The 15,448-nt window shown below is 34.5% G+C and overlaps 2 protein-coding genes across 2 annotated transcripts in view; both read left to right on the forward strand.

Annotated features, from left to right (window-relative positions):
• The first annotated feature begins 572 nt into the window (after positions 1-572).
• arf3b (ADP-ribosylation factor 3b) lies at positions 573-9,839 on the forward strand. Its single transcript, XM_058778731.1, has 5 exons — positions 573-681; positions 4,502-4,785; positions 5,395-5,505; positions 6,247-6,371; positions 7,120-9,839. The coding sequence occupies exons 2-5, from the start codon at positions 4,638-4,640 to the stop codon at positions 7,279-7,281; spliced, it is 546 nt and encodes a 181-aa protein (XP_058634714.1). The 5' UTR covers positions 573-681; positions 4,502-4,637; the 3' UTR covers positions 7,282-9,839.
• A 1,991-nt stretch (positions 9,840-11,830) lies between these two features.
• erbb3a (erb-b2 receptor tyrosine kinase 3a) overlaps positions 11,831-15,448 on the forward strand; it is a 29,938-nt gene continuing 26,320 nt past the window's right edge. Inside the window, exon 1 of the mRNA XM_058779660.1 lies at positions 11,831-12,529. Within this exon, the coding sequence (XP_058635643.1) occupies positions 12,427-12,529 (103 nt within the window). The 5' untranslated portion in view covers positions 11,831-12,426. The remainder of the gene's footprint in view (positions 12,530-15,448) is intronic.

The raw sequence follows: 15,448 nt of genomic DNA on the forward strand, positions 1-15,448 counted from the left end.
AATTTTTTCATTGTAATTTTAGGTTACATTTTGTGTATTTTTTTATTGAAATATATTTATTTAGGCTAGTTCATATAAAGATTTAATTTATTTAATTTTAGTTATTTTAGTGCTTTAGCTTAAAGTAAACGAAAACGAGAAATGCCTTGCCTTGGCAACTAGCTGAAATAAAACATTTCAAAAAGTTATTTCAGTTATTGTTAATTTAATTACAAGTAATTATATTTTATAATGGTTTTAGTTTTAGTTTATTTTAACGATAACAAGTCTGGAGTAGACCGCCTTGTGATGTAAGTTGCTAAAATATTTCCTATTAAGCGTCCGTTTATCAGTTTATTTATTGTTTCATTTCAAGACTTAAAATGTCTTTTTGTTTTCCCTTTTGTTTCCATATAGCCCTAAATGGGTCAAAAAATAAATGCAGGCCTTTATGCTTCAATACAAAAATGTTAGATAGGCTATTAGCTCAGAATTTCCAGGGAAGTTGTGACACCTCAAGCATTTCCTTGACATGTCATTTGTTTGGCTATATGCTACCTGAACTGACTGGAGGCAGTCTCAAGATGCGAAAACCAAACATCGCGAGAAGTCCCCATCCAAGCCTGTGCTGTCGGCGAAAACTCTCGTGAGATTTTCTCTCTGTCTCTCCGTGTCCAAAATCGGCTGGTGTCAGCTCGCAAGGTAATGCAGATACGTTCAATTGTTGTGCTTGCTTTAAAATGAAGCGTTTGGAAGTGGTTCTGACGGGTTGAAAGGTTGTCTGTACGTTTGATGAAATATGACAGCGCGTCTTATATTTTCGGCTGGAAACAGAAAGGCGACAGGCCTTCCGCGAGGCACGCACCGTCTCTCTATCTCTCCAAATGAATGAAGATCTGTATCACAGATGATGTGCTTGCTGTCTTACGCCTCTTCAGACATTATGACGGCTCGTATTGCGCTCGGGTTTTAATTGATTCCGGTTTGCTTTTGCATGAATTGTAGTGATCTTGCATAAGAACAATTTCATCCATCTGCTTCGTGCCAAACGCCTCTCTTCACGGAGAAGCCCCGATCTTTGTATCCTACGCCGACATTGTCAAAGGGTCGTAGGCCTTTATGAGCTCCAACAGACCGTCAGTAATCCAAATTATTAATTTAGAGCCATATTCATGTTTTTAAAGACCGTCGTATTAGATATCACGTGGACCTCTGTCTAGCGCAGTTGTATTTCGATGTCTCGTGACTACATTGTTGGGGTCTCTTGCACGGGTTTGAGAAGAATCGTTCAGAAACAAGGAAACCTTTTAAAAAACGACGAAGTCCGTAACAAAAATAGTTGGAAATGATATTCGTGAAGTGTTTTGTGTGGAAGGGGTTTGCTGGAGGTGGGTCGCGGCGTCAGCACCATGGACAGCTCAGCCGGAGTCAGACCCCCGCAGCATCTTTATCAGATTACTATTCATCACATACACCTTCTCGTATTACTGTCTTAATGGACGCATTAAGTGTGCATTAAGTATAGTTTTATGCTGGTTATGCACCTTTAATATTGTTACATTTTGTCTTGATTTTAAAGGGGAGGTCAAGGCTAGTTGTCACACTTCTGTCATTTCTCAAAACTGTTTTAAAGTCAGTTTCTTTCTAGGCATGTTTTACAAAACAAAATATTGAACATTTCCACTGTGGCTAGGAAAAAAAGAAAAATACAGTTTACAACACTTTGACATTTGGTGACAACATAACCCAGTAGCAGGGCATTGTGGGATTATAAACTGTGGACATGCTATTTTTTTTTTTTTTCTCAGCAAAATTAAATTTCTCGAACACAAAACAAGTCATGTTAAATATGGACATGCAATAAAAAAAAAATGTTTTCAGCAAAATTGAATTTTTGAAACACAAAACAATGTAATGGCAAACATGTAAAGTGTAAAATATTTTCTTTCTTTTTTTATTACAACATTTAAAACATTTGAGAAACTATGCTGACCTAAATGTTTTTACAAGTCCTGAGCTCGCAGTTTAACATTTTCATTTAAAATCTTGAACATGTGTCGATTATGTGCTTTTTGTTTTAGCCTGGATTTGTTTAACAGTTATAGCAAGAATTTGATAATTGGTATTTCAGTTTGATGGACAGAATTAACTAATTAAATTTGCTGAACATTTACTCACCCTCAGGCCATCTTCCAAGAAGTAGATGAGTTTGTTACTACATCAGCAAAAAATTTGGAGAAATGTAACATTACATCACTTGCTCACCAATGGATCCTCTGCAGTGAATGGGTGCCGTGAGAATGAGAGTCCAAACAGCTGATAAAAACATCACAATAATCCACATGACTCCACTTCATCAGTTTATTACATTTGTAAAACACAAATCCATCATTAGGTGTTTTTAACTTAAAATCATTGCTTCTGGCTAAAATACAAGTCCATAATTCATAATAATACTTTCTCCAGGGAAAAAGTCCAAGCTGTCCACTGAAATATTTGTTTAGAACTGTTTCAGACTGTTTTCGCTGTGCACATTTCTCTTCAGATTTAGACAACTTTTTAACTGGAGAAAACAGCATTAAGGATTGAGTACTGAAAGTAACAGTTTGATGGACTTGTGGACATCTTAAAAGATTTGTTTCTCACAAACGTACAGATTTTCACATCACAAGATGTTTATTGATGGACTGGAGTGGCGTGGATTACTTGTGGAGTGTTGTGATGTTTTTATCAGCTGTTTGGACTCTCATTCTCACGGCACCCATTCACTGCAGAGGATCCATTGGTGTAATGCTAAATTTCTCCAAATCTGTTTCGATAAAGAAACAAACTCATCTACATCTTGGATGACCTGAAGTAAATATTCAGCAAATTTTCATTATTGGGTCACCTATTCCTTTAAAAATGTGTAAAATAAGGTGTTTGAAACAAACACACAATGACACACAACACACTGCTAGAGAAAATATAGATTTGTGTATTTGGACATTTGACTTAAATCCTTACAGTTCCTTTGATAAAGCTACTGTGTGACTAACCTCAGTCTCCCTTAAAGAAGTTTCATTTCAAATTTAAGCGTTATACATCGACATTCATGAATTAGGACAACAGGGTTATCAGGGAATGTGTTCTACATCTCACATAACTCCATCTGGGAATGTTCAGGGATGACTAGTGGGGGTTCGGTATATGAGAGGGATGAACAGATTGCTGTATGGCCTGAAGACATGGCAGGATCATAGTTTCTTCAGTTCAGTATGTAGCTTGTACACATAAAGCATACTAGTGAAGATTAGATATGTATACAGACATCCAAAAGCATCATGTTCATTCAGTCCGCCCCCTCAGAAATCTGAGGCTTGCAACTTCCAAATGCGTCTTTGATAATCAGTTGCTTGATTACAGCGGGTGAACAAATGTTTAACTGAAATTTTCAGATTGCACAGATCATCATTCGGTCAGTCCAGTTGAATCACACTTTATGTAGATCATTTGCTGCAAAATGAGGATGCATATCTGTGTCTAAAGTAGTGCTGTCAAACGATTAATCACGATTAATCGCATCCAAAATAATAAAAAAATTGTTTACATAATATATGTATGTGTACTGTATATATTTATTATGTATGTATATATAAATACACGCACATGCATGTATGTATTTCAGAAAAAGATGTTATTTTTCTATATTAAATATATTTATTTATAATATAAATTATATTAATATAAATATAGACATGTAAATGCATGTAAATAGTTTCAAAATATATACTGTATGTGTGTGTATTTACATATACATAATAAATATACACAGAACACACACATATATTATGCAAACAAAAACTTTTATTTTGGATGCGATTAATCGTTTGACAGCACTAGTCTAAAGGGTGCATATTTGTACCATAAAGGTACATATTAGTATCTATAAAAAGTAAATATATTGGCACCTAAAAGGAAGAAAAAGTATCTTTTGAAAAGTGACAGCTTTTGGACCTTTTTTCAGGGAGTGTATGTACATACATGCATACCTAGACGACTGTTTACTGTCTTGGAATAAAGTCTCTCATGCTTATTAAGGCTGCATTTTTGATTGAATATACTGTAAATAAAACACAGTAATATTTCAATTTGAAATAATTGTTTTCTATTAAAATATTTTTTAAATGTAATTTATTTTAGTGATGACAAAGCTGAATTTTCAGCAGCAATTGCTTCAGTCTTCAGTGTCACATGAAATCATTTTCATATGCTGATTTCATGAAACATTTTTTATTATTATCAATGTTGAGAATGGTTCTTCTTCTTCTTAATATTTTGGTGGAATCCGTGATGCATTTTTTCAGGATTCTTTGATGACTAGAAAGATCAAAAGAACAGCATTACTTTGAAATATCATTTTTTGTTACATTATAAATGTCTTTTACTCTTACTTTTGATTAATTTAATGTGTCCTTGCTGAATAAAAGTGCATGTTTTATGAGAGTGAGCATAACATTTCCTTTCCTTTTTCCCTTTTCAGGACTCTAGATTCTTTTTCTCAGCTAAATAACCTTGTTTCTCAAGGCTTTCAGTCTTTTACCTCAGTGGATTGTTCCACACCAAGGACTCACAGCTTTCTGGATTGTGATTGGCTAAGCGAAGCAAAACATTGAATCATGGGGAATATTTTTGGCAATCTGCTGAAGAGTCTGATAGGGAAGAAAGAGATGAGAATTCTGATGGTTGGATTAGATGCTGCTGGTAAAACCACCATCCTTTACAAACTGAAGCTGGGAGAGATCGTGACCACCATCCCAACCATTGGTAAAATCCTTCTCTTTCTTTATTCTATAGTTATGTTGACCTACAATACTATTATACAGGTATCTGTACATCCTTAGGCAGAATTCAAGGTCTGAGACACAACGACATTTCAAACACACAGTGTATAAATTTGTATTTAGTTTGTGTATTTCATACACATTTCATTTTGTCAAATTTCATATAATTAACTTTTGTGAAACAGCTGGTTGAAGAACATTTCCATTTCAGTTTTTTAATTACTGTTTAGTAAATTCGTTTTTCTTGTGGGATGAGGCCATTTAAATTTAAATTAAATAGAGAAGATTATTCAGTTTTGACTTTTAGTTTCTATTTAGCTAAATATTTTAATGCTGCTATTACTGTTGGCAAATATAAATGATTTTTATAGCAGAAACTGCCAGGTATGCAGGATTTGTAGAAGTCTGTAAATTAGGAATTATGTCAATTATTCTTAAGAAATTAAAATGTTCCAGTTTCACTTGTGTCCTTACATATACACGATCTAGAGCCATTATATTTTTACAGTTGCTGTGAGGTGAATGTACAGTAACTGAATTGTACCGTGATTCTGGGTCACACAGTGTAAGTTTGTGATGTTTGTGTTTTAAGGCTTTAACGTGGAGACAGTGGAGTACAAGAACATCAGCTTCACTGTGTGGGATGTGGGTGGTCAGGATAAAATCAGACCACTCTGGAGACACTACTTTCAAAATACACAGGGTGAGTTACACATACACTCCACTTCTCCCACTAAAACACAAGCTGTATTGAGTTGACTGTGTAAATGATTGTAATTTGGTGCTTCTGTGTAGTTTGTGTTGTGTTCAGTGAGCACACACTGCATTTACACGGCTGTGCCTGCAGAGCCACATTGTAAACATCAAGCAGGGTTATTATAGCTAACTAAAATTAAAAGCATAAAAATATTTTTGTTACTTGAATTATAATAAACAAAAACGGAAAGAAAAGAAAATATGTATAAAAACAATTATTATTATTTTTTTTTTTTTATAACATTTATTTTATTGAACTAGTTCCCTAGGCAACATTATTCATTTTCATTTAGTTTAACTAAAACTGAAATAAAAAAACCATCAAAAACCAAATATTCTTTATATATATATATATATATATATATATACTTTATATAAAATATATAAAGTATATATATAAAAAACTAATAAAGATGACAAAAACAGAATTCCTAAAACATTAGCTAAAATTAAATTAATAATGGAAAATATTGATAAAAGCTATAATAGTACCTCATTGATAATAAAATAACACTGGTTAGCATGTCCACATCTTAGTGTAAAATAGCTAAAAAAAACAATGTTCTTTTTAAACAAAACATTGCATAGCTAAATCCAGTCAGTATATTTTGTGTTGTGTTAATGTTTGTTGCTTGTTGAATTAAATTAAGTCTCTATTCTTTATCTCTGCTCATTTTTCTTTCCTTAGGTCTTATCTTCGTGGTCGACAGCAACGATCGGGAGAGAGTTAACGAGGCGCGGGAGGAGTTAATGAGGATGCTTGCAGAAGACGAACTGCGTGATGCTGTCCTTCTTGTCTTTGCAAACAAACAGGTACTGTGATTTTTTTAAATTTTTATTAAAGCATCCCTACTACCTGACAGATCACAAAATATATGTCCTAAAAATAATTTTATATTTTGTTATTTATAATACCATTTAAAAGATTGGGGTCATATTTATTCAGCAAGAATTAAATAATGAGAAGTGACAGTAAATACTTCCACATTGTCACAAAAAAATCTATTTCAAATAAATGCTGTTCTTTTGAACTTTCTTTTCTTTCTTTTTTTGAAAAAAAAGCAAAACTACTGTTTTCAACATAATAATAAGACATGTTTATTGAGCAGCAAATCAGCATATTAGATTGATTTCTGAAGGATCATGTGACACTGAAGACTGGAGTAATGATGCTGAAAATCCAGCTTTGCCAACACAAGAAAAAATGACATTTTAAGATGTATTCAAATATAAAAAATAAAAAATAGAATTTTAAAATTGTAATGCTATTTCACAATATTACTGTTGTTAGTGTTTTTTTTAATCAAATAAATGCAGTCCTAGTGAGCATAATATACTTCTTTCAAAAACATTAATAAGTCTTCTTCAAACTTTTCAATGTTAGTATATAGGTTACTAGCATAACATTTTATATAAGCAGAAAATGGGCAGTCCATAATCTATTGTCTGTATTTCTGCTGCTAAATTGTATGTTTATTTTAGATTCAAAATATCTGGTCCTATCTAAGCAAATATTCAATTTCACAATCTACTCTCTTGTTTTATTCCTCCTTCACTCCAGGATCTGCCAAACGCTATGAATGCAGCTGAGATCACAGACAAACTCGGCCTCCATTCGCTCCGCCATCGCAACTGGTATATACAAGCGACCTGCGCGACCAGCGGCGACGGTCTGTACGAAGGGCTCGACTGGCTCGCCAATCAGCTCAAGAATAAGAAGTGAGGGGCGGGATTTTCATTACGTGGCCGTCTCTCGCTTTGGGAAAGGGGTGGGACTAATCTGGCCTTCGGAATCATTGTGTTTGGTTTCTCTTTGTTTAATTTTCTTTGTTTTTTGGTTGTATTCTGGAAAAACACAGTATGTGGTTTATGGAGCCTTCTACGCTCTGTGTAAATCATCTGTATGTTTGTACGCACACATGCATTCACACGCAGATCAATATTTCCTCTGTTGACTTTTCCATTTCACTGTACGAAAAGTGTCAGTTTATAGCATCAACATTTATTCGATTTTATCATCTCTCCCTCGTTCACTCGTTCACGTGTTTACAATCAGTGATCAGTGTTGTCCTTGACTGCCATGAAAAAGATTGTTGGGTCTGAGCGTGCTCATGTATTATGTAATATGCTTATGTATTTCTTAGTATTGTCGAAATGCTCCGTAGATGCGATTATGATGCAGTTTGCCTCCTCACGCACACAATATCCACAGTCTGCGATCCCGGCGGTTCGTGATTGCCTTAGATACCCTGCTGTGTTTTGCATGGCTCTTTCTCTCGGTGTCGTGTTAGGCGTTGTGGTGTGGTAGAAGTTAGATCTGCATGTGTGTTTAGTCACATGGAGCTGGTTGGTGTTGCATGCTGCTTTGTGGCTGTGCTGTACTAGAATGGACGCTGTACAATGAATGTCGCATATCACACATCCCTCGCCTAAATTGTGAGTCAAACGTGGTGCTGTTGGATAGTCCACCATAATTCGTATTCGAGTGAAGCTGTAAATAAAGCTTTTTCCAATCAAATGGCCCTTTGTTTTAGAATTGACTTGGCTAAATGTTGCATGGGTAAAACTGTATTGTTTTGTAAGAATCACTTGCATTGTCTGCATGGCATGCATGCTGTGCTGTTAGTCCAATAGATAGATAGATAGATAGATAGATAGATAGATAGATAGATAGATAGATAGATAGATAGATAGATAGATAGATAGATAGATAGATAGATAGATAGTGAAATGCTGTTTAACACAGTCCTTTATTAGTTGCTATACTAATTTGCCACTGACATGATTTGTACATTTTTATGACACTAAACTGTTGACTATTTTTGCTTTGGTTTTATATTAGTGAATAGCATTAAAACAGCACACACACATACATTAAACCTCGGTATGTCAGTGGTCTGCGGCAAACTGCATAATAAAGCATCTGCTTCTGTGTTTGTTTGCATGTTTCATGCTCATAATGCGTTTTACATATCGCCCCCAACGAATGTGAATTTTGCTGAATCAGTGCACACATTTGGGCTTTATTCATGGTGTTTTTGATTATTATAGTTCAGAATCAATAAAAATATATAGATATAGATATATATATATTTAAAGTAGGTTGTCTTTTGTGTTTAACACTTCATAATCTACAATGTAATCTATATCTGTTACAGACCACAAGGACAAATGAAAATTCAAATGCTAACCTGTTTTACCATACTAGCTAGTGTAAATACAACAGAACTGCTTATCCTGCATTGTGTATGTGTTGATAATCCATCCATCACACAAAAAATCTAACACTAACACAGTCTGTTTGTAATTGTATGTGTTTCTAACACTGTTTTCTAGTTTGCATTTTTGGCATCTTCCCACTTAATACTCAGCACCTTTACACTAAAACCCATTGTTATGACTCTTACGACTGTATGAACATTATAAAAGGCAAGTCTTTTCAACCCAGGACATGATTCGAATGGAGTCTTGTATTATTTTGAGCGCTGTAGCGTGTGGGTGATGCAGGAACGGGAGAGTTACCAAAACAACTGTGCTATTTAGCAAGACACTTAACCTCAAATGATCCAGTTTGGCTATGGAACATATGCTTAGTTGGCTTAACACACTCTACAGTAGTATTTCAGCATATAATGCAAACAATGATATGTCCGCAAGGCCATTTCTACACAAGTCTGCAGTGTGAATCGTCCAGTCTGTTAAGTTTTGTGGCCTTATCTTCTTACAAAAGTGTGTTTTCACAAGGTTATTTATTAACTAAGTTATTGGGTCACTGAGTTGCTTGTTTTGTTTTAGTTGATCTGGGAACAAAAGGGGTTAAAAAAAAAAATCTCAAATACATAGTTTGCTTGATTTAAAAGCATTTATTCTTTGCATTAAATAGTTTGTGTGCTTATCGAGTAGCTAGGGTTGACTTTTTAGGGTGGTTTAAAGTTTGAGTTTATCTTCTTCGATATTATATTTTTATTTATGTATTTATTTTGGTGAGTGTTTTGGTGAATGTGTTTTTACCTCTGTGTGCTTATGCATTTTCTTTGTTGATTTTTTACTGTGTTGGGTAAATCAGTGAACATAATCAATGAAGGGGAAAACAATTTCTCACTGAAAAATAAATAAATAAATAAATAGAACTTAGAAATCATGGATGAAATGTGTAATTATCTGTTACAGTAGATTAAGAAAGATTATTGTTGATTATTATGATGTAGACAGACACCAAAATCTTTCTCTCCCTCTGATCCCTGACTGTAACACTACACTCAAATAAAAACATGAAAATGATTTGCTGTGTCTTCTCTCTTTTGTGTTTGTTCCATTTTACATTTTTAATGCCACTTTCAAAGTGGACAAAAGAACATTGTGTAATGACCACACCTGCTGGCAGATTATAGTGGATACTGTTGTTGAATAAACCTATCCCTCCTGGTCTGGAATATGCTTTAGTAAAGCCACCTAATGGCTATGGATCTCTGGTAGGCGCCAGAAATGGATCATGCATAATCCTAGATTTAATTACAGTTTTAATGTATTGCATTATTTATCGTAAATTTCTCACAAAGATAAATTGTGCTTTGAAACTTCGTGGAGTATCGAGTCTCTTTCTGAACTGCAGTACCTTATGTAAACCAGAAGAGGGCAGAACTATTGTGAAAACCAACACAGTTTCAGACACTACTCGGTTTATGAAAGGAAGTAAAGAACAAAAAAGCATATTCTCATTACGGCATATGTGCATGACAATGTATAATATATACAGTGCAAAATATTTGTATAAAAACCCTCAAGCAAAGCAGAGAGTGTGTTCGAGAGCTCAATCAGGGTGTGTTCTGGCCCATAATGCTGTTGACTGGTGACATATTAACGAACAAGGAATGTGTTCCAAAATCATAAAAGACATTGTTTATGTGCTGCGCTTCCTGTAAAAAATTATATATATATATATATATATATATATATATATATATATATATCTTATGATGTATCAGAGCACAGAGGACAGTAAAGAATTAATTAAGGGTTGTTGTAAGTATGTCTGTCTGTCTGTCTGTCTGTGAACTTGTTTGTTCAATCAGTGCCTCGTACAGACCGGTAGTACAGGAAGAGCTGGTCTTTAAAACCTGTTTTCCAACTACACTCTCATGTTGTCTGAATGGAGAACAAGGGGGAAGTTCATTGTTCAATAAGTACCAAAATGAAAACTTTGTATGCTGTGAACAGAAAAACACACTTTAAAATCATAATTTGATTATTGTTGGGCCATGTAAAATCTGAGGAACTATAAAGAATATGCTTAGTAATAAAGAAAAAAATAAATAAGTGTAAAAGATTTTCCCAAAAAAAAAAAAAAAAAGATTCTTAATAATTATTCTAATTACAATTAAATGCATTATTGTGAGGCACAGTGTGCTCTCAAAGTTTAGTGTTTACTGTTGAGACATTTAGACTTTATTACCATGAATAAATTACAAAAAGGACATCAGAATGGGAAAAATATATATATACTAATATAAAAATGTGTATAGCAATTAAAAAATATACATTACCATTTTGGCAGTTATTCAGTTGATGTGATTTTGAGAGTGAAGTTTCAAGCAAACGTTTAGTGATTACTGCTGAAGAATTACAATGAAATACAATCCAAAAATGAAAGTTAAAAAAAAAAAAAAACATAAATATATAAACATTTAAATTTAAATAAAAATGATTAAAATATGATTTTAAATGTATTATTTGGCAGTTATTGAATTGATGTGGATTTTGTTTCAGACTGATGTGTGAAAAGTTTAGGCATTTAGAATTTAAGGAATTACAATGAACAGGGTACATTACAAGAATGAAATCAAAATGGGAAAATATAAATACATACATAAATATACAAGTAATAATAAAATATGATTTAAAATGTATTATTTTGGCAGTTATTTATTATGTCTGAGAGCGATGTGTGCTCTAAACGCTTCTTGTCTCAGAGGTCTGAAGCCATCTGAACTGAGGCACAAAGTGCTCTTTGTGAGACTGTGAGTCCAGAGCCATCAAAGAAACACTGATAAACTAGTGGACGATACTGGGACACAATGCCAGCCTTGACTTAGCCTACACACAATGAGACCCTCACTCCAAGATGACATTATTATCGATACAGCAAAGTCCGGATGTGTGTATATGTGTGTTTGTTCAGGGAGAGAGAGAGAAAGAGAGAGAGAGAGAGCGCAGTCTTGGCACATAAATCTATCACAATCTCGTCGGTGTTTTCAGTGTAGGCTGAGGACTGAGGGAAATTCAGAGCACTGTTTATAATGGTCAAGAGTTCACAATCAAGGCTTTATAACTTGTTTACATGTTCGAAATAAATCAGTGCACGGGCTTTGTAATTACAAGGTCGACGTCACCTTGATCAGACCCAATCAGCGTTCAGCATCGTTCACCTGTACGCGTAAACAGGTAACAACCTCGAGACGGCATTCCTGCGTGCTCGAGCCTTTTCATATTTACAAACCTTTTAACCTCGTCTGTATTCTGGCCGCTTTTCTTCTCAAACTATTGATTGTATTACAATTTTTAAAGTGTTTGCGTTAAACTGACGTTTACTGAAGGATTTTATAGTCTATAAACTTTTCCCGCAACAGACGGAAATGGATTACTTTATATTTTTTTCGTTTGTTCTACACTGAATGCAATATTGGTAACATTTTGGATTAAAAAGAGAAGAAGGGAGAGAGAGAAAGAAAAAGAAAAACCTAAGAATTTCTGTCAAACGTGGACAAGCCGAAGTGAAGGGAGCATCATCTCTTCCGCGCTTCTTTGGCCATGAATATTTAACTGTCTGCTCAGACTGACGGACTGACTTCACACTGGGAATATTCTGAGGATGAGGATGATGAAGATGAAAGCTGCTCTTCTGCAGACGCTCGCGCTGTGTCTCGCGCTCCGTTCACCTGCGCGCGCTCAGACGGAGGAAGGTAAACATGAAGGTAAATCTGTTTTTACTGTATGCACAATGCACCTGGACAATGCGACTGGAAAGACATAAGAGAATAGCATAAACATTTGCATTTTAATATTTAAGATGCTAATGCATTATGCATTTGCTCCTTTTATTAAAGTGACACTTTGCATAAATTTCATGCAAGTGTATAATAGTAATAATAAAGTGTAATTTGCATATAAATCTTGTTCGTATATAGGCTATAATGTAATATAACTTAAAAGTAGTAGCAGCTCCACAAATTTGTGACAAAATGTGTTTTTTAAGACTCATATGTCCTTACACAATATACATCCCAAAATAGTGATGTTGCTGTCAGTATTCAGAAAACCTGTTTCTGCACCATTGTGTATAAGCGCGATATGTTTGTTTATCTAACTGTGAGTGTATAAAAGGAGAGATTTGTTCCTGTACTAAATCAGTGCTCAGTTCAAATAACAAGTGACTCAACCAGTAGATTTTGTTAAACCTGTTCCCTGACTCAACGGCTGTCTTCTGAAAAGAAAGAATCACAGAGGAGTTTGAACTTGTGATGCCAACTGCATTTTCCTACTTCTTGTACTGAATCTCATTAATGTTCGCTAGAATATTGTCTAGTTGTTTAGTTGTCTATTTTTTTGGTTTTGTCTACACAGAAGATCAACTGTGGCCTTATTCAAAGAGCATCCCAGTTTTCAAAATAGTGTTCAGTCGATGAGTGTAATGTATGTTTTTATTGTTAATTCCACCCAAATCTTGAATATTGGTTTGCATCAGTGGTTATACAGGATTTTGTAAATTGTGTACGTCACATAATTTGTACTTGCTAGTGAGGAATTATCAGATGCAGGAAGTATCCGTGAAGAAAATACTAGACAACACGAGGAAAACAATCTGTTTTGGCTCATATACAGAGACAGAGTGAGATGTGATTTGATGCGTTGGTTGATCTTTGGCCTCTGCAGTAGTGTTGACTAAGAAGGGTGGAGCACAATGGCATGAACAACAACAGGTGTGTAGTCCAGGTGATCTGGCAACAGGTAAAACTACTGGACAGAGTCACATAATCCCACGTCATCTCTCAGACCAATCTGATTTGACTGCGACCCCCTGAATAGAATCCCTTACAAATCAAGCATGGTAATGTGCATGACAATGTTAATGTGTTTGGTCTTGGTGGAATAGATCTGCTATACTGCTGCGGCAGAAAAAGTACCAAGATTTGCTACTGCCAGTCCATCCAGAGACATACTGCTGTGAGCATGTAAGAAATACTGCTGCTGCACATATAACACATAATAACCCCCATATAAAGCATACATAAAAGTACCCCATTGCAGATACAGGTGGAGCTGGGGGAGGTGGATGGTTTCTGATGTGCGCTGCAACTGCTACAGCAAGCACTGACCAAATATTTGAATGTTGAACAGCAAGCTCATTGGCTGCACATGCAATTAAAAAGGCTGTGGTAATGATGTGATTCTATCAGATGAGTTAGAACCTATCGGCCTAGAGTTTCATGGTAGAACTTCGTATTTATGTTGTAAATCAATAAAATGGTGTGAGGGATTGCATCTAAATGAACATTAAATATACAGTAAATATCCAAAAGTTCATAATTGATCATATTTCTCATTTTGTGTATATTTATGGCTTGTATCATTGAAAACAAGGACCAGTTTCACAGACAAGGCTTAGACCATTGTTCAATTAGGACATTTAAGTAATTTTTATAAACATGCTTAGAAAAAAGCATTACTGGTGTGCATCTTGAGACACTGATATATTTTAAGATCAGCTCAGACTTACACTGTAGAAAATTACCATGATTTTAACGGTAAAAAACTGTGAAAAAGCTACGGTAAAAACCTGCTAAATGGTTAACGGCAAGTTCCCCTAATATATACGGTGAAAAACTGTAATAGACATTTCAGACAATTTTACGGTGAAATACCGCTTTTGGAAGTGAAAAAGAATGCAAAATGTACAGGGAAAAACCGTAAATTGATGTTCCCAGAATTCCCTGCGTTGCATTTCAAATTTTGTTTGAATTTGATGTTTTTTATTTGAAATAACTAGGTTTCTTCTTAGTTTTTTCTTATCAGTTATGTTTATTAGGGTTGTATGTTACATCTAATGTTGTTAAATTAATGTTTATTGCATATTTCAGTTTAATGAGTCTCACCATGATGGTGTTTAGTGCTTGTGTGAATGACACCGTGCACCTTCTATATATATTATTATTTAAAAGCTGCTTGTGATGGGCTTTGGTTCATCATGTGACTTTCTCATCACCTTCTGTATTTGGTGGTTATCAGTGTATTTCAAAGGTACAAAACAGATTTCAGTACTTCAATCGGTTGGTATATTAACATTATATCAGTTAATGAAATTACGGTATTTAACTGTAAATTTAAGTTAAAACCGTAAAACTTAAAATATTGCTACCGTATATTTTACGGTAGAATTCCGGCAACCACAGCTGCCGGATTTTTACTGTAAATTTTACGGATTTTTTTTTACAGTGTACATTTTAGTCTAGGACTAGGCTTAAGCCTTGTCTGTGAAACTGGGGGCAAATGTTTTAAAACCTGAAGCAGTCCTTTCTGATCCGTACTCTTTTTTCAATTAAAGGGATAGTTTACCCAAAAATACAATTTTTAATAGTGTAAGGATTTCTTCCTTTTCATTGTAATCACAATAAATGATAACTGTTGGTTTTCAAGCTTAAAAAAGGTTGCAAAACACCTTAAAAGTATCATAAAAGTAGTCCATACAACCCATGCACTATATTCCAAGTCTGAAATTTAATTTGTTATTCAGTGAAATCTTGATGGAGTATGTCCATCCCAGCTCTTCTTGGTGCGCCCTTTAAAAAGTTGAGGAAAAAACAATGTCCGATTCATGAATGTATCACTCTTCTGAA

This window comes from Onychostoma macrolepis, chromosome 06 (genome assembly GCF_012432095.1).
Source record: "Onychostoma macrolepis isolate SWU-2019 chromosome 06, ASM1243209v1, whole genome shotgun sequence".
Taxonomy (NCBI): domain Eukaryota; kingdom Metazoa; phylum Chordata; class Actinopteri; order Cypriniformes; family Cyprinidae; genus Onychostoma; species Onychostoma macrolepis.

What these genes read in the sequence shown, in the direction of transcription:
- arf3b (XM_058778731.1), top strand. Translation starts at nt 4,638, where the DNA reads ATGGGGAATATTTTTGGCAATCTGCTGAAGAGTCTGATAGGGAAGAAA. An exon ending in GACCACCATCCCAACCATTG is followed by an intron (nt 4,786 to 5,394) that starts GTAAAATCCTTC and finishes TTGTGTTTTAAG; the next exon opens with GCTTTAACGTGGAGACAGTG. An exon ending in CTACTTTCAAAATACACAGG is followed by an intron (nt 5,506 to 6,246) that starts GTGAGTTACACA and finishes TTCTTTCCTTAG; the next exon opens with GTCTTATCTTCGTGGTCGAC.